General features: G+C 37.1%; 1 protein-coding gene across 1 annotated transcript in view; it reads left to right on the top strand.

Annotated features, from left to right (window-relative positions):
* Positions 1-19,186, top strand: part of C2H21orf91 (chromosome 2 C21orf91 homolog) — a 32,660-nt gene that overhangs the window by 8,044 nt on the left and 5,430 nt on the right. The window contains exons 3-4 of the mRNA XM_059164506.1: positions 16,362-16,898; positions 18,334-18,396. Coding sequence (XP_059020489.1) covers positions 16,362-16,898; positions 18,334-18,396 — 600 coding nt within the window. The remainder of the gene's footprint in view (positions 1-16,361; positions 16,899-18,333; positions 18,397-19,186) is intronic.

The raw sequence follows: 19,186 nt of genomic DNA, 5'->3' as shown, positions 1-19,186 counted from the left end.
CATACTCTGTCCTAGGCTTTTTATCCTCAGTCTTTGGGCTTTCCTAACCTTTTATATAATGAAAACTAGCAAAATAACTCCTGCCTCCTTTCCCGCTTCTTCCCCAAGCTACACATCAAAATGTGCAACTAATTTTTAGACATTTTTATCTGTATAACCCATAAGTTCTTCAAACTAAATGTCCAGATCTAAGCTATTATTCCTACCCTGTCCAGATCTCTTTTCAGAATGAGTGAATGAGTAAATAAGCGAATTCCCCCTCCATCCCTTTAACCAAAACATCAGGGCTGGAGGTCAAGCGTGGAGGAGGTGAAGACTTGACAAGCCTAGCTAAGAGAGAGGCAAGGTGGCTCCACAAAGAGAACCCAGCTGTATCTTAATTCTTAAAAAGTTCCTTCTCAAAGCAGCCTTCCCTCCCTTTCCCTGCCCCTTCCCCCCACCACCACCACTACTCTCCCCACTGATCTTTTCCTCACAGCACCATTTTCTTCAAGGTACTTGTTATAATTGTTTACTGTAATTGTTTGTTTCTGTCTGTGTTTGATGTGCTTCCTCCCCCCAATTGTAATTCATAAGGGCATGGATTTCTTTTAGAGTCTCTTTTATTTGCTAGTACCTAATCAGCAGCAGCACGAGGACTGTCAAGGAATAATGAGTATCTGACTGATGAGAGAATCAGTCTAAAGGAGACTTCAGAGTACCGCTTTTCTTTACATTTCTTTCCCTTTAAACTTGCTCACAGTGAAGCTTCTCTGCTGTTTTTCTGCCCTTGTACAGAATTTCATGAGATCTTTCTGGAGTCTACTATAAAGGTCTTATGAATCTTACTAATAGAACTTTGTACCATATTCAAAAAAATAAAATGTAGCCAATAATACTAACTGATGATAATTGGCTCTTTTTCAATCAGGAGAATAAACAGTATTTTTCCCCAAAGACTTTTAACAGAGCTGTGTTTAGAAAGAGGATTTCTAGATTCATTTGCATTTCTATTATACTGGATACCCCAGCAGAGCAATTTGTGCTCATAATGATGACCCCAAGGCACTGGATGATCCTGAGTCCTTTTTAAATCAGTGATAAAAGCATATTCCTTAAATCAGTAATTTAAAGTTGAAAACAAGGAAGCAGAATATCTTGGAAATAGCATCATAATTTTATAATTATATAATTATTTATAGAAAAAGGGTTAGTTAGAATATTTAAAAATGGCATTCTGGTTCAACTTCATAGTTATTTCATCCCATCCTGTGGTCAGAGATGAAAAATGTTTTATGAGATACGGAAATAAGTCTAGATTGAAAATCTTTAATATGTAGGTCAAAATTATTCTCAGTAAAGGGATAGAATTTTTGTGATTAAAATAATTTAAAACTGTTACTGGAAAGTTGATAAAAGAGAAATCAGCTACCCAGAAATAAGAGTAATTTTTCTATTGCATACAAAGTAATATTGGCCTGTAAAGAAAGAAGACAAAGATAGGTTTCTCTATTTTATGGAAGAAATGAAATATCACTCTCATGTTGGGAAAAGCTAGTTCAGCTGTCAGTAGATACTTAAGGTACTTGGACTTTAGATAAGGGACTTATCTAAATAATGGGTATTGTTTGTCAAGTATTATGAACTTTACATGCATTGTTTTATTTCTTAATATAACTGTATGAAGTACTGTCTTATCCCAATTTGATTAATGAGGAAAGTGAGCAGAGTGTTTAGGTAACTAGTCCAAAATTGCACAGCTTACATATTCAAACCCAATGCCTCCAACTCTAAAAACCAAGTGCCTAAATCATTTCTGCCTCCAAAGAAAACTAGGCGAACTATTAAAATTTAGTAGGTACTAACTAACTTTTAGGCAGAGTTAGAGATGAATTATACAAATGTGAATATTGAGGCAAGGAACGAAATGTGGGTCTCAAGAGACGTGTAATTTTTAAAAATTATTTCTACCCATATATTATTTGATTCATCCATGTTCATTGGTATATCTGAAAATGTACATTTCTGTTGACCGAAGAGAGTGATGTTGTCTCCATATAGATTATAATAATCTCAACAAACAATCTGTCAAGAAAATACAGTTTTTAGAACTCGTGGCTTGGACTGGTAATGATCAGAGAGAAGGGACACACACATGTGACTTGTCTTGTCATCTCCAGAAGAGATTAGCTAGTGGAGCATAGACTGACATTTACTAGAATCATGCAGATGTCAGCTGGTAATGAGGGTAGTGGTTCTAATGCTGTTCTCTTCCTCTTAACGGTCCAGGTAATGGAGGCTCACATGCCCTGATTAGTCTTTCTCTCAAGAAGAACTAGGGTTCTAAGTAAAGGAGGCAGTCAGTGCAAACACAAGGGCAAATGTTAGCACCATTTCTGGAATTGTACACAATGTTCCTTTTGCTCATCAGCCCCAGTAAGTGCCAGCGGATGCTGTGAGAGAGAGAAACGGGTAGTTTGTGAGGTGAGTTTTCTAGTTTCTGAGTTTAGAAGATAATGAGCAATGAACTTAACTACATCAATAGAACATTTTAGAAATATTTAGGACATACATAGAAATATTGCACCTCTGTTGACATTGTAATAATAAAACTTGTAATTTTCAAGGGTTTATTACTAAATATAATATAAAAACAACATATCTTTATATTTGTATAGCACTTTGGAAATTAGAAGGTACTTTTACAGCACCTTAAATTTAATCTCCATGTTATATAGGAAATTAACATTGTGTATTACAAATATAGTTGAATTTCAGAGATTTTCAAATATATGAAAAATGTATGTGATTGAAACCAAAGTGGCTGACACTGAAAAATTGTGAAAATGTGATATTAACTATAGTTCTAGTTAGAGTGGGTTTAAATTATGCTGATCCAATTTGGCACACCATCTGTTAAGCTTTTGATAAGGGGAATAAACCCATTAAACACAGCCTTGGATTTATAGTTTGTGATAAGGGAATGTCGTTTATTTACAAATAATTTTAAATTAGTGTATCTATTTTTGGTTGCTTTTTGCCATTACTTTCTCAGTTGTATACCGGTAAGGCAGAATAATGATTTGTGCATACCCATTAAAATCTAAATTTCATAATTAAAGCTATGTGGTTGGGTCCATGGCAATTTTTTAAGCTCAGTTATTTAGTAAATATTAATTAAGCAACTGCCAGAAATTATTCCAGTAGCTGAGGATAAAACATTGAACAAAACAAACATAAATCCCACCATTGCAAAATTTACTTGAGAGGAGGTAAAAGACAGTAAAATAAAGGAATTATGTAGCATGTTAGAAGAGGATAAGGAATTATTTCCCTTTATGAGGTATAAATTCAGTCACTAATATATTTTTCCATGTATTACCTTACTTAAAATTCACACTTAATGTTCATTTCCTATGTAGTAATGTGGAGATTTTAGTAGACACTAAAAACACCTTCCTGTCTCTCTAAAGTATTCTATAAATATATTTAAATGACATTTTTTTAAATGACATTTTTAATACCTAAAGCTTAGGATAACTGGTAGAATAATATCTACAATGAATTTAAGGAACAAAAATTGCCAGTCTGATTTGAAAACAGCCCAGTTTAGTGGCATTGGGGAATATTTCAAAATTAACATAAGATACTTACACATACATAAAATATGTTAAAATTTTTGTATTCTTTCTACTTCCTCATTAACACTATTAATATTTACCCTGAGAACATTTCTGTTTATTATTATTAAAAAGTCTCCTTTATAATCTTGACTATGTGACTTTGGCTTCTCAGAATATTTTCAGGATATCAACAATTTTCAACTCAATGTCAAGCAACATTCTGGCTGTATTTCTATTACAGAGTAGAATAAATACAATATAGATAAAATACAATTCCTACATACTGTATCAGAAAGTTCTCCAGAAAGCTTTTAGGTTACCAGTGTATTTATTAACTGTGTCTGATGAATACTAGCCATGAGTATCTTGAGAAAGAAATTAAGATCTTAATTAATCCAGTTAAGTGTGGATATAGAAAAGTTTCGTGCTTTTCACAGACCGTCTTCTTCCTCCCACTCTTCTTAATCCATTTATTTACCCTCCCCTCCATTTGCTTTAACTTGGGTTTACTGGTCATCTTACCTACCTACAGTTATCATCCCTGTACCCTGCCAGATTGACCAAAAGGATCATTAGAAGGGCAGAAATGCTTTTGTCTCCTATATTTAAAAGGAAAAATCAAGTGAAAATTCTTTCTGTCCTTTAAACCATGGTTCTTAAAACAGTAGTGTCCGTCCAAGGTCTCCTCTGTCCGTGCTCCCATCTCACTCTTCGGTGCCCTGTCATTGGTCACCATTTCCAAAATCTGACATTTAACATTTCCCACTTTTTGGAAATACTTGACTCCCTGGATTCTATGATAAAATACATGTCTTCTTTTTTCTATCCAGTTTTCTGTCTTTCCAGGTTCATTGACTGTTACAGGTCCCTGAAATACTAGTGTTTCATTGAGTTCTGTTCTTGCCTTCTCATACTGCACTCCTTGATTTCTTTCACTGCAGTGTCTTCAACCATACCTCTACTTTACCACAGACACAGTGCCAGGCCAAACCAAATCTTTCTTCTAAGTGCCAGATCTGCACATTCAACTGCTTGCTAGACCCCTCCAGTTAGATATTCTGAATGTGTCTTGAATTCGTTTCTTAAACTAAATTTATCTCTACTTCCATATACACATGTAATTTATATTTCATTCATCTTTTGTTCACGTGAAACTGTGGGCTCCTTATGCAGAGATTTTGGTTCAGTAGGTCTAGAGTTGAGTCTAGAAATTTGCATTTAATAAGAATCCCAGCTAACTCTTTGGCAGGTGGTCTCAGGAGCAAGCTTTGAAAAAACACCATTAGTGAATGAAGAGTTCCAGGTTCTTCAGGACTTTCCATGTAGAGTTTTGTAGGTGCAGGGATATATAGAGCAGAAATCTTACCTAGGCTCTGCTGTTCAAGCAGTGTGCTCTGGCCGGGATGATTTTCTGATATACAAAGGCGAATTGGCCTGTTAGTTAGCAACAGGTCCTATCTGCTACCCCGCTCCTTCCACCCACCCTCTTTTTGCAGTCTGTCTTTGAGCCCTATTGGTTCTCTCCTGTTTGTTACCTGCTTTTCATTCCCACTGCTATAATTTTGTCCAGGCCCTTTTTCCTCCTTAACAAGTATTTCCTCAAGACCACTTAATTCATTTCATAAATTTAATCCCTTTATCCCCATCACTGCCCTGCACCCCCAGTTCTCTCTCAGTATTGAGAAGAGTCTTTAAAGTACAGATCTCTTCATGTCATTCATTGTCCTAGAACTATCCACTGACTCCTTGCCATTTTCTTCAGGTTAAGTTATTAGCTCCCTAATGTGACTTTTTTTTTTTTTTTAAGATTCTATTTATTTATTTGACAGAGAGATCACAAGTAGGCAGAGAAGCAGGCAGAGAGAGGGGGGGGAAGCAGGCTCCCCACTTAGCAGAGAGCCTGATGCAGGGCTTGATCCCAGGACCCTGAGATCATGACCTGAATCGTAAGCAGAGGCCTAACCCACTGAGCCACCCAGGTACCCCTCCCTAACATGACTTTTAAGATACGTTATGATATCCGTTCAGCTGGCCACTTGGATCTTGCATTACTCTTCAAAGGGGTGCCCCCTCCATCTCTGCCCTTTCCACTCCGGTTCCCTCCCTCTTTCTCACTTCATGTCTTTGTCTAAGTTTTTCCTCTGTTCTAAACACCATTTACTTCTCCTTTCTCCTAATATGCGACAGCTCAACTTTTGGGAGTACGTGTATTTTGTAGAGGAGATGATGAATATAGAAGCCCTGTGGTAAATATATTTAGTATGTGATGCAAATGTTAGTATTTAAATTCAGATATAGAAGGATTCTGTTTGCATCTCATCTCAAAAGATGAAATAGTACTGAAAAGATTCCTGTGATTTGTATATTGAACAGCTTCTCCATTGACAAAATAATGTTTTATGTACATTGAGGAGGCTTGAATTTATTACGAGTTAACCTTTTTCAGGGGGGTGGGAGGCAGAGAGAGAGGGAGAGAGAAAATCTTAAGTAGGCTCCACGCCCAGCACAGAGCCCCTAATGTGGCTCAGTCTCACGACCCTGTGATACCTGAGCTGAAATCAAGAGTCGAATGCTTAACCTACTGAGCTCTCCAGCTGTCCCTGAGTTTACCTTTCTGTGATTTGATTTCACTAGGTTTTTCTGCTCTAGCTTTCATCATTTCCCTCATGTAGCAGCTGCTGATTTGGGGGGGGGGGGGGTAGGAGAACTGTTTTCATTTGAAGGTAGATCCTTTTCCTTGCTACATACATTTTTAGTCTAAGAAAATTCTCACAGTCTTGATAAAACTTGAGAATTTTAGGCATGTGTGTGTCTTACAATTTCAGTAGCTCAGTCTTTATTGTTTCACTTAGTCCGTTGGAATATACAGTACAATAACTTAAAGCATAATTTGTCTTGGCCTAAGGAATGCTGTGTTCTTTCCCAAACCAAAATGTATTTCTTCACAGGCATTTTTTAAATGTTTTCCATTGAAAAAGCAAATTATGCTTATTATAGAAAAATCAAAATACAGGATGCAACAAAAATGTTAAGATTCATAGGCCCACCTATCTACCATCAATCTCTTGATACTTTTGTTATGTTCTAAATGATTTTCTGCAATAGATTATGTATGTGCATGTGCACACAGGTATAGTATATTGTATTTAAGATTTTATTTATTTGACAGAGAGAGATACAGAGAGAGAACACAAGCAGGGAAGTGGGAAAGGGAGAAAGCAGGCTTCCTGCTAAGCAAGGAGCCCGATGGGGGGCTGGATCCCGGGACCCTGGGATCCTGACCTAAGCTGAAGGCAGATGCTTAATGAGCCACCCAGGCGCCCCAGTATATTGTATTTAAAAAATGAAATCAAACTTTATGTACCAACTAATAAGCAGCCTTTTCATTTACAATATTCGGAACATCTTTTTCATGTTAGATTAAATTCTACCACTTTTTCTTTAAGGTTGCATCCCATTGTGCCCTAAGTTATTTAACTACAATCCTTTTTTTTTTTTTTTTAAGATTTTATTTATTTATTTGACAGATCACACGTAGACAGAGAGGCAGGCAGAGAGAGAGGAGGAAGCAGGCTCCCTGCGGAGCAGAGAGCCCGATGCGGGACTCGATCCCAGGACCCCGAGATCATGACCTGAGCTGAAGGCAGCGGCTTAACCCACTGAGCCACCCAGGCGCCCCAACCACAATCCTATTGATGAATGTTTAGCTTCCTTGCAGTTTACCAGTACTAATCTTTATATGTACATCTTTTAGGCTTGTCTGATTAAATCCCCATTCCATTGTAGCTTAAATTCTCAGAGGTAGACTTTTAGATCAGAGGCATGTCCCAATTTGCAGTCGTATCATTTGTTTTAATGGCTTCCATTATTGCTGAATTAATACCATGTAATCTTCCAATTAAAAAAAAAAGACTATTTGTTTCGTGATGGGAAAACTTTGTCATATGTCAGTTCTCTGACCCCTTTGTTTCATTCTTTCTACTGTAGAATTACTTTGATACAATTATAACACATGGTCACAAGCATTTTGCAGTATGATTTATCAACTATCATTGCTTTTTTTTAGCTTTAGTTTTTCTTATCAACTGGTTAATGAATTGTAATGATTGTTTCCCATCAGCCTGAACTTCTGCCATTTACTACCTATAGTGGTAAATGAATTATACATGCTTTCAAATTCACTAATATATCTCTACTAGATTCTGCCATTTAGCATTTACTTAAGGAATAGAATTTTAAGAATTTTAAGAACTTAAGAGTTTTAAGAACTGTGATTCCAATGTATGCACAAAGTTGAGATGTAAAACTGAGGTTTTAAAATAACTTTGGGACAGCTTTTCAGTTTGTTTTTCTTATTTGTAAGATCAATCATTCAGAACCTTAACCAGGTTTCAGGAGATAAAGGGCAAAGAATTCTTACCCCTATCACATTTCTGGCTTTTGAACCTGTAATTTTAGGAAAGCTAGGGGCTTGGGGGAGGGGGTCTGCAAATTAGAGTCTTTCTGTGTCACATACAAGTAGATATTTTAAAACTGATAGCTCACAATCATACTACAGTTAATTTGAGTAGCCTTTCAAGAGTCTTTTATGACAGCTTTGTGCACAAAAACAATTTTAGAGTAAAGGTCTACACTCAGTTAAAGTTCTTTTGGGGAAAATGGAACAAGTAGAGGTTTACTTGAGTCAGCTGGATTATTGACTTAAAACTTTTTATAGTGCAGCTTTAATTGTGCCACTTAAAAAATAGTCTAAAATTGACATATTTTAATGTACTAGAAAAGCAAATTTAGCTTTTTGTATTGTGTGCTACTGTGAGCTTAGTATCCCATATGAAACCATCAGTAAGAACATGGGTAGCTTCCATCCATGTTCTCATGCCAAGTACCCTTTTGCTTAATTAATTCTCTGGACAAACTGCCCTGTCCAATTTGATAATCTCGCTACAATGTGGTAATTAAACTTAACTAAAATTAGATAAGGTTAAAACTTTAGTTCCTTGGTCATATCAGCTACATTCAAATGCTTAATAGCTCCAGGTGGCTAGTGGCTACTGTATTGGCTAGCACAGATACAGAACCTGTCCATCAGCACAGAAAGTTGTACTGGACATTGCTAATTAAAAAACAGGTAGGTAAATTAGGGAATTGTTGCTTTTTGTACTGTTAGTAATAAACAGTTGTTACGTAGGTGTGTCTCCCAAGGGTGCCAACTGTTACAATGAAAAAGTAAAATTAACTGAGAGGTTCTCTTTTTTTTTTTTCCCCAAAGATTTTATTTATTTATTTGATAAGCAGAGATCACAAGTAGGCAGAGAGGCAAGCAGAGAGAGAGGAGGAAGCAGACTCCCTGCTGAGCAGAGAGCCCGATGTGGGGCTCAATCCCAGGACCCTGGGATCATGACCTGAGTTGAAGGCAGAGGCTTTAACCCACTGAGCCACCCAGGCGCCCCGAGAGGTTCTCTTTTTAACGAGTCATTTGCAGTTTATAGATCTCCTTTCCATCTCAGTTCCTTGGTTATTAGAGATTGCGGTTTATCTTTTTACATTCTCTCTCTGAACTCCTGCTCACTGAAATTTGCCCTTATAATTCATTCACTGGATTAAGCTGTTTAACTGCTTAATCCTTCTCTTAGCACACACAAAACTTTAGAATGGAGTAAACATCCTAAGCTGCAATCTGCTGTCTAAAGTCCACCTGTTGGTATATCTTTCTTTAGGGCAGTGATTCTCCCAAGTGTGGAAAAGCAAGTTGCTGAACCCATCTGTGTATTGGCTTATTGTGGTTGCCGGCAATTCCATCTGCTAAATGCAGAGATAAGCAATTACCTCTTACTTTTAAACAGGATGTTTGGTACTTGAATTTGACACACTCTTAAGTGACTCTTCAGCTAAAGGCATGGGGTAGAAGGGAATAGGACACTGTTAGAACCACAGACTCGGGGTGCCTGGGTGGCTCAGTGGGATACAGCCTCTGCCTTCAGCTCAGGTCATGGTCTCCGGGTCCTGGGACCGAGCCCCTCATTGGGCTCTTGGCTCAGCTGGGAGCCTGCTTCCGCCTCTCTCTCTGCCTGCCTCTCTGCCTACTTGTGATCTCTGTCTGTCAAATAAATAAATAATTCTTTAAAAAAAAAAAAAAAAGAACCACCATACTCATGAAGGCACATAAGACAACCAATAAAAATAGAAGCCTAGCTTGCCATGGGCGTGGGAAGGAAGCAGGTGCTCCAACTTTCTATTCTTGCCTTTCCACCGTTGGTCTGATTTCCTACCTTTAGTCTCATGATAGGATAGACTGAGCATCCTCCACTGTGAGTGACTGTGATGGGCAGTAGATAGAGTAGTAATAACTCTTCTTGAATCCTAGCTTAGCTGCTCCTCCTTGCTCATCAGATGAAGAATAGCCTGGTCAAGTGAGGTGTCAAAACATCATTGGGAAAAAAAGAAAAGCATCATCAGAACAAGCAGTTTTTATACCAAAGCAGTTCAGACCTGATATCACTGCATAGTCTCAGTACAGTACAAGTGTCACTAATGAACACAGCTGCATAGCCTGCTGGGTCACAGGTTCCTTACACACTCATGAAGGAAATGATAAAATGGTTTCAAATTAAACAGCACTTGCCCTATTTTCAGACAATAGCTTCTTCTCATAACTAGCCCATTGCTGCCAGACTTGTGATTTGGTTCTTAAGAGAAACCAAATTCTAAGTAGATCTATATATGTGTGTGTATATGTATATGTATGTGTGTGTGTGTGTGTGTGTGTATATAAATCTTTCTCTTTTCAAACGTGTGTTTGTGTGTGTGTGTGTGTGTGTGTGTGTGTATTTCTTTTTCTTTTCAAACACTTGTAGGCTAACCAAGACTTGTCTGCAATATGGTTGTGGGTGTGCTATCCCTGCTTATAGAGCTATAGAGCTTTTCCTCTCTTCCTTTGGTCCAAAATTGGAATCATCCTCACAAAGACTTAATCTCTTAATCCCTTCAGTCTTTCTTGGAACAACAAAGTTTAGCTCCCCTCCCATTTTTACAATGAACACGTAAGCTCCGGATTCTTCTTCATATGGCCAGCACATAAACGTGCAGGTACTTGTCCTTGCTCTCTTAGCAACAGAGAGAAGATCATCAAATAAAAACATTTTAACTGATAAAATTCTTTAAACTGGGCAAGACATGAACGTCCATATAAAAGATTTTGAAGCAGAACTGCATGAAATGTTGCACAAATGTTGGTCATACTGGAGGGCAGTGAGATTTCTTCACAGCATGTTAACAGCCTGGAACTCAAATTTTTAACTCCATTTTCTTGCCTTATTTAAATATTAAGAAAGAACACACAAACCCAGAGTTTGAATACTGCCAGTTGTGTAATTCTGTTTTATGTCTGAGGTAACTCATGGATGCTCCCTTCAGGCTGTCCAGTCTGCTCCTGCCGTGTATTACTGCTTTATATCCAACTACCGGTTGCATTAGACACGCTGTGCCTGGGGAGCACCAAAGTGGAAGAAGCCATTCCTTTGATTGGGAAATGAAATAAGTAAGCAAATTCAAAATGAAGTCTAATTGACAGAGAGTAATCACAAATAAGGCAGCCAGATGATAAGATTCAAGAATGTGTGAAGCATAAAGCCAGTAACATCAGTGCAGTCGGCTGAGAAGCATGCTCTTTGACAGGACCAGCTGGTGGACATTAAAAAAAGATTGGTTAGCCTACCTCATTACCACCAAATCATAAATGAGAGATCTTCCAGCGGCTGGGGGTAAAATCCAAGGGTGATGGGACATGTGATAGGACTTGATCAGTGTTTGGGGTTTGTGCCTATTTTGTAGCACCATTTAGAGTATCATCTGACTTGGGGGGAAAAATATGTTACTATAAAAGGCAGATTAAATATAGGCATGGAGATATCCTTGTTTTAAAAGGGCCACAGTGATAGGTAGACCAAAAAAAAAAAAAATTGGATATTTGAGTGGTTTTGCACTTCTGTGGGTTTAACCAAATTTTCTTAAAAGTAAATTTATCTTAAAAGAATAGAAATGAGGATAGCATGCCAGATGGGTTAGTGGGAGAGTTTTCAAAGTATGTGAGAATGGTATAACAAAATCAGAGCTGGAAGTTGGAAAAGATAAAAAAAGAAAGATATTGAATAGGAACAGCTTAACTTTTTAAAAGACCACTGTTCATATAGAAATATACTGCCTATATAAATTTCTAACTGGCCTCTATCCAGAGGAAACTAGTACTTTAATAAAAGCAATTATGGTTGCCAATTAAAGTCTTGGTTCTCTAATAATAATGACCTCATGATAAAAAAAAATTACAAGGACATTTTTGAAGTATGTTTTAAAGAAGTTTTCATAATAGTTAGGATGTCAATTACATTGGCCTTCAACTTCTTTATTAGTAAGGGAGTTGTAATGCAATTTTTGTTGACCTGGTTCGGAAACTCCTTATAACTCAGCTCCTCAAAAATATCAACGCATTTAATTGTGTTTAGATTCATTCCCTCTCAAAAGCTGCTGAGGGAACAAATTAGTGCTCAGAGCTGTTTATACTTGTAAATGCAATTAAAATTGAAAAGTCAGTAGGCAAACTCACTGGCATCTCTGATAATAGCAATGGTTGTTTCGCTTACAATAATTCGAACTGATGAAGTGGAAAAAAACAAAATCACTTCAAGAGTTTATAAAATGGGATGTATATCACGGATACAAATTAAGTGTGCTACTCAACATTCTTTGCTAGACTAAAAAGTAATCTATCTGTTCAAATATACGAAGTAGTCAATGTATTATATATGTATAATGTGTTATACTTTTACTTTTTATATTATATTTTTGAATTTTTTGTTAACTCTGCTGCTACGTGGGATATTTTAAACCATGTTTATAAAACCAACATTTTCAAATTGAACCTTAAAACTCCCGTCAAGTTTTAAATTGTTAGAGAGTTTAACAAAATTAAAGGTATTGAGCTACAGTCAGCATAAAACAGCCACCTTATATATTCACTGTGTGTAAATTCTATTAAAATTATACAACAGAGAAGTTCGTGATTTTGCCTGTCAGATTGAATGATGCCACAAGATTGCCATCTCTTAATCAGCACCACTCATGAGTTCTTCAGACTAATGGCCCATTAAACTCAATGTAGGAGTAACTTCACTGGAAGATGGCTTTTTTTCATTAACCTCTGAGTACCCTGGCAAAACTGCACAGCCTGGCTCCCTTTACTTGGATGGGCAAAAGTTCATTGTGTAGACTTTGAATGATAATTGGTAGTAAGTTTTGTTTGTTTGTTTTTTTAATATAATTTAAATTTTCCCTTATTTGTTTAATGACTTTACCTTGAGTACTTACCATGTGCTAGGCATGATGAGGATGCATGTAAAACTATGCAAAGATATGGTCCCCTTTGTCACAGAACTTCCAGCTGGAGAAGAGGCACCTGCAAAATCTAGTCCGATCAACCGACCCGGGTATATTGGTTAAAAGAAGCTTCTTGGAGTAAGAACTGGACAAGAGATGGGGGTGACCTGGCAGTGCCGTGGGAGAGGTGATCTGTGGGTGAAGCGAGTTGGGGTGCTGTACTGCTAGATTTTACGGCAGAAGAAAAGCCATCGAAATGGACGGCAAAACATTTGGGATGGGTAAGGGGAGGAGCTGTCAAGGACCGGAGGTTTCTTTCTTGAGCAGTCTTTGGTGCCGGACTGAGGAGGAGAAAGGGATTTGGGGTTTGGGTACTGAGAGTCGGGGAAAAGGCATTTGGTTGAGGTGGGTTTATTTGAGGAACCACTTGTTTTCATGTCTTTTGTAGGTGACTTTTTCTTGTATCTCAGAGAATCTGACATTTATGTTACATTTATATATTTGCACAGCAAATTGAATATTGTAGTTCTCTGATTTGCTCTTTATCTCAAAAGATTATATATATGCATGTAATCATATTCTTCTCTGGGTTCCTAGCATTCATTGGGGTAATTTAAGTAAAAGTTAAAAGAAAAATTATACTTAAAGTAAGAGAAGTTATATTCCATGCACCTGAGTGGCTCATTTGGTTGAGCGACTGCTTTCAGCTCAGCTCATGATCCTAGAGTCTTGGGATCGTGTCCCACATCAGGCTCCCAGCTCAGCATGGGGTCTGCTGCTCCCTCTGACCTTCCCCCTCTCATGCTGGCCTGATCTCATTCTCTCTCTCTCAAATAAATAAATAAAATCTTAAAAAAAAAAAAATAGAGAAGTTGTATTCCACAAATTACTAAGAGGAACATTGGATAAGAAAAATCTTTACCTTCAAAAGCCCATGTTATTCTTTAAATAGACATCTGTTGACCTGCTGTTAAAGTGCTGGGTATATCACAAAATTCATCATTTCATATAATTTTTTATTTTTTTATCAATAAGTTTTTGAAGCTTCTATATAAATACCAAATCCCACAAAAGTAACAGCAAAAAAGTAATTTCTGTAGCATAATTTAGAACCCGTTTTATTTGCCAAAGAACTTCCTTTCATATAGACATAAGGAGAAACCTATAACTTACTATGTTTATTAGATTCAACTAAATCATTGCTTAATGGATTAAGCTGTGGCCTTGGGCTGACGAGACTGTTGACTGTTTCAGGGATTGGCTGTGGCCATGTGTTGGCCGTGAGGCTGAAGGGAAGCTGCAGAGTAAGGCAGCTCTTTCATCGATCTTCCAATTAGTAAAATAAGCAAGTCCAGGTTCTCTCTCCCTACCAGCTGTTTATCCAGAGCAGTAATATTAGAATCAAATAACAGAGTGGAGCTATTAATTTGGTCTATAATTTGTACTACCTACTTTTTATCTTACCTATGGTCTTAAACATATATAATAAAACTTTAATGTTTTATTCTAATAAGCCAGATTTGTAAATTTCCTTTTTGTGTTAATGCATGACAGGGTCAAGAGTGTACACTGTGTTATCAAATAGAGCTTTGAGAGTTTGCACTTTAAATACCTTAATGTTGCTGGAAATTTGACCTAATCAGACAATAACTGGTTAAAAAACAGAAACATACCCACACACACAACTGCAGTACAGGTAGCAAGGGCGTAAATAAAATGGGTATGAAAGTCAGTTTAAGTTCAGTTTTTGTGCTCGGTGGAAGACACAAGTCTGAGATATTTGAGTTTCCCGTATGCTTATTACATTACCACTGCTCAGCAGGTGCACTCACATGGCTTGCTCATGGAGGAACCAGTAGCCCGTTTGCACTGGTTTTGGCAAACTCAGCAGGTCCCACCATTGGCTGATGTTACATCATTTTAGAATAAATTAATACAAGTACTTTTATACCTGCCTTAATACCATTAAAGTGCAGATACTTCATTGTCTTACTATTAGGCCCAGAGTTTGGAGTTCAGTTAATAAAGTTGTTACAGCTTCAATTTTTAAAACAAGGATGAATGCAGAATGTAATTTTTTTCTGAGGAGTCAGCTAAAACCTTTTTTCTTTCTTTCTTTTTTTTTTTTTTTTTAACCTAGCACCTGAGTGGCTCTCTACTTACCCTGTTGTCAACACTAAGCAGATTTACACTGGTTAATTCTGGCAGGTGTTAAATTTCAGCTCCCCATCCCTTACTCACCTTCAGTATAAAAGCACTGCTGTTTGACTTTAATAATACAGTTTGAATGTGTGAAAATGTATGAAGGTATTCTGTGTTAAGAAATGTATTGTGTTATTTGAAAAATGTATTCAATATCTGTATCTTTAAAAAACAATTGAAATGACCTACTTAAGCTCTATCTAAAACTTGGGAGGTGGAAGGGTACCTGGGTGGCCTAGTCACTTGGAATCTGCCTCTTGATTTTGGTTCAGGTCGTGATCTCAGGGTCATGAGATTGAGCCCTGCACTGGGCTCTGTGCTCAGTGCAGTCTGCCCATCCCTCTCCCACTGCCACTCTCCACACTCAGCGTTCCCTCTCTCTCTCTCTAAAATAAACAAATAAAATAAATCTTTTTTTTTTTAATGGCGGGAGGTAGAAAAGTGTAATAAGACTATTTCTGCTACTTACGGTATATAATAAACATTTGTGAGTTAAAGAATTATACTGGTTATTGTGTCCTAGTGGATTGACTTTACTGCTGTATGAAAAATAATTGTGTGTAATGTGTTTCTTCTAGAAGGTAAAATTATCTTGATAAAGTTTTAGTAAGCTAAAACAGAAATGTGGAGATATTTTTAGATGCTTTCATTTTCTTAAAAAAATAAATCTAACCAGTTCATTGACTTTTTGAGGCTTTCATTAGTGTGTATTTTTCTGGTTCTGGTGTATCCAGTGAAACATGACTAATTTAACAATATGATTGTGTGTTTATTGGGAAAAAATTGTCACACATTTCTTTTATAGAGCCTTACAATAGAAATGTTTACAAGTGTGTACTTGGAGGAGAAGTAGTGAACAAAGCACCATACTGTAAAGGCCAACATTTTGTAAACGTAAATTGATGGCTTGGTAGTACTTTTTTGTAATTCTATGCAATAGCATACCTCTGGACCAACATCCTTGGAAAGGCCTTTATTATTTATAAGAATTTAGTTTTACTTAATATATAGTTCAATTGAAAAATTATTAGACCATGTTTTATATTATTAACAATATTCTTCAGCATTTTTCCTTTAATATACAAACTACCACAAACTGACGTCTGTGTTTTACTAAGATTTTTGGATAATCTTATTGAAACTTTTAAACAAAATGTTAAGACTTCTATTTTCTTTGTTTTTCTATAGGAGTACCAAAATCAAATCTCCTGCACACCAAATCATTAAGGGGCCATAAAGACTGCTTTGAAAAATACCATTTGATTGCAAATCAGGATTGTCCTCGATCTAAACTTTCAAAAAGTACTTATGAAGAAGTTAAAACCATTTTGAGTAAGAAGATAAACTGGATTGTACAGTATGCACAAAATAAGGATCTGGATTCTGATTCTGAATGTTCTAAAAATCCCCAGCATCACTTGTTAAATTTCAGGCATAAGCCAGATAAGAAGTTACTCCCACAGTTTGACTCCCAAGTTCCAAAGTATTCTGCGAAGTGGATAGATGGAAGTACAGGCGGGCTCGCAAACGGTTCACAAAGAATATTGGAGCAGAGGGGAAATACAGACTTCGAGCTTGCAGTGTTGCAAGATTCAGGTGCCACTCTATGCCACAACAGTGTACTGTGGCCTCACAGTCACAACCAGACACAGAAAAAAGAAGAGATAATCTCTAATCCGGAGGTTGATGTCGGGACCCAGCATCCACGGTACAGCAGAGAGGAATGTAAGTAAAATGGGGAGAAACGTAATGATTGCAGTTTTGGTGACTTTATTTTCTTTTTACCTTTTTATACATGTGGTATGTCAAGAATTTGGCTGTAGAATTATAGATTTTTATAGCTTAATTAAATGACAGGATCATCCTAGCAAAAATGAGGTGTCTTGGGCACCTGAGTGCCTCAGTTGGTGCCTAAGTCGGTTAGGCGTCTGACTCTCGATTTCAGCTCAGGTCATGATCTCAGGGTTGTGAGATGAAACCCTGTGTTGGGCCTGTGCTGGGCGTGGAGTCTGCTTAAGAGTCTGTCTCTCCACCCCATCTGCCCCCTAAGAAGATTCTCTCTCTCTCCGTCTGTCCTTTCCTCATCTATCCCCCCAATAATGAGATGTCTTAGCTTCTCCATCAGTTCTCTGAAATACTCCTTATTGTGTCATAAAGCATTCGAATTCTACAGTCCATCATATCTTTTGCCATTTTAAGTTTATTAAACTAAATGCAGTTGACAAACAGAAGGAAGTTCAGAGTTCCTGTAGTTTTACAAGTACATCTTCAAGCATTGGCTTACATACACTGTCCGCATTGCTCATCGCTACAACACTAACTGACTGGGGGTGGCATTTCAGAAGCCACAATCTGACATTCACTGAAGGACAAAGGTAATGTGTGCACTTATTTTAAAGTTGGAAAAGTGAGCCTTTCAGTTTGTATTTATTTCTGCAAAAACTCACAGAAGCTGAGACAATTTTTTTTAAAGATTTTATTTATTTGACAGAGAACACTAGTGGGAGTGGGAGAGGAGGAAGTAGGCTCCCTGCTGAGAGGGATTCCCGACGCAGGGCTCGATCCCAGGGATCACGGTCTGAGCCAAAGGCAAACGCTTAACGTCTGAGCCACCCAGGTGGCTGAGACAATTTTTTTTACTCTAAGTCAAGGGATTTTCGAGCTTGAAGGGACTTGGGGTATATTTTTATGCAATTTCTCGATTCTACATATGGATTACCTAAGGTTACGTAACAAGTAGACAAATCAGTTTTTCAAACTATTTCTGTGGTACTTTTTTGTTTTTCCAGCTGTGCATCATGAACTACTTAGTGCTTAAGTATAAGCAACTTGATAAGTAGTGACTTCTAGCACTTTTTAAAAACTGAAACAAAGGGAAATAACAGCATCCAATGGATATAATACGAAGTATTCTCTGGCGTAACTTTTGATTCAGATGGTGGAGGCGTACTGGGAGTGACGTAAAATGTTTCTTACTGTGGGTTGAAAATGTTCTCCATACTTCAGGAGTTCATGAATGGCTCCTACTAAAGTACCAGTGAATATTATAGTGACAGATAAGTGCAAATGTTTTTTAAAAAATTAACTATTGTATTAGTGATGTAGATGTTTTATTTCCCCATGTTACTATGGTAATAATTAACATATTTTCATGTTTCAGTGAATTCGATGACTCTTGGTGAGGTAAAGCAACTGAAAGCAAAGCTCCGACAGGAAATACAGGGTAAAGAATCAGTGTTAATGTTTTATGCTTGTGAAAATGTTGATACAGAAAATCCCCTGTGACAGGACACTATTAGCTTTATCTGCATCTAAATTTGGAAATGGGAGTAGAACCTATTGGAGTTTCCAGAGCAAAAAGAATAAGAAAACAACTTCTTCATGAAATCAAGAGGACTTCAGTTTTTCTTGTTTCAGTAAAAATGGAGACCTGGAGACCTCTACTTTTGAGCTGAACCTCTGCCCTTCTTAACAGTTTATTGTGCCAGGCACCATATGCTTGCACTCCCTAAGTTCTGCTGGGTTGTATTAGCCCTGTTTCGTGGGTGTTTTCAAATTATAAACAATTTTAAACACAGAAGTAGTGAGAATGGTATAATGAACCCCCTGACCCATCTTTAACAGCTTCAGCTGTTATCAAAAGCATAGCTCATTTTCTGTCATCTCTACTTGCACCCGTTCCTTTGCCCCGCTCCCACCCCCAGCACGGATGATTCTGAAACAGGTTCCAGACAACATATTATTTCTCCACAAATACTTCAGGATTTTCTCTAAAACATAACTTTTTTTTTTTTTAAAGTAATCACAACCTCATTATCACCCCTAAAAAAAAGAAAAAAACAGCTAGTAGTCCAGTAGTATACTAACACTAACAACAGTTAATGTTCAAATTCCCCAATTGTTTCCTTTTTTTTTTTTTTTTTTTAAATATTTGATTCCCATTTTGGTGAGGAAACCACTTCAGAGACATTAAGGTGCTTACAGAGATCACACATTCAATTAATAACAGATTA

The sequence above is a fragment of the Mustela lutreola genome, chromosome 2 (assembly GCF_030435805.1).
Source record: "Mustela lutreola isolate mMusLut2 chromosome 2, mMusLut2.pri, whole genome shotgun sequence".
In the NCBI taxonomy this organism is placed as follows: Eukaryota; Metazoa; Chordata; class Mammalia; order Carnivora; family Mustelidae; genus Mustela; species Mustela lutreola.
The sequence above is the reverse complement of the archived record's forward strand: the minus strand, read 5'-3'. Positions and strand labels throughout refer to the sequence as shown.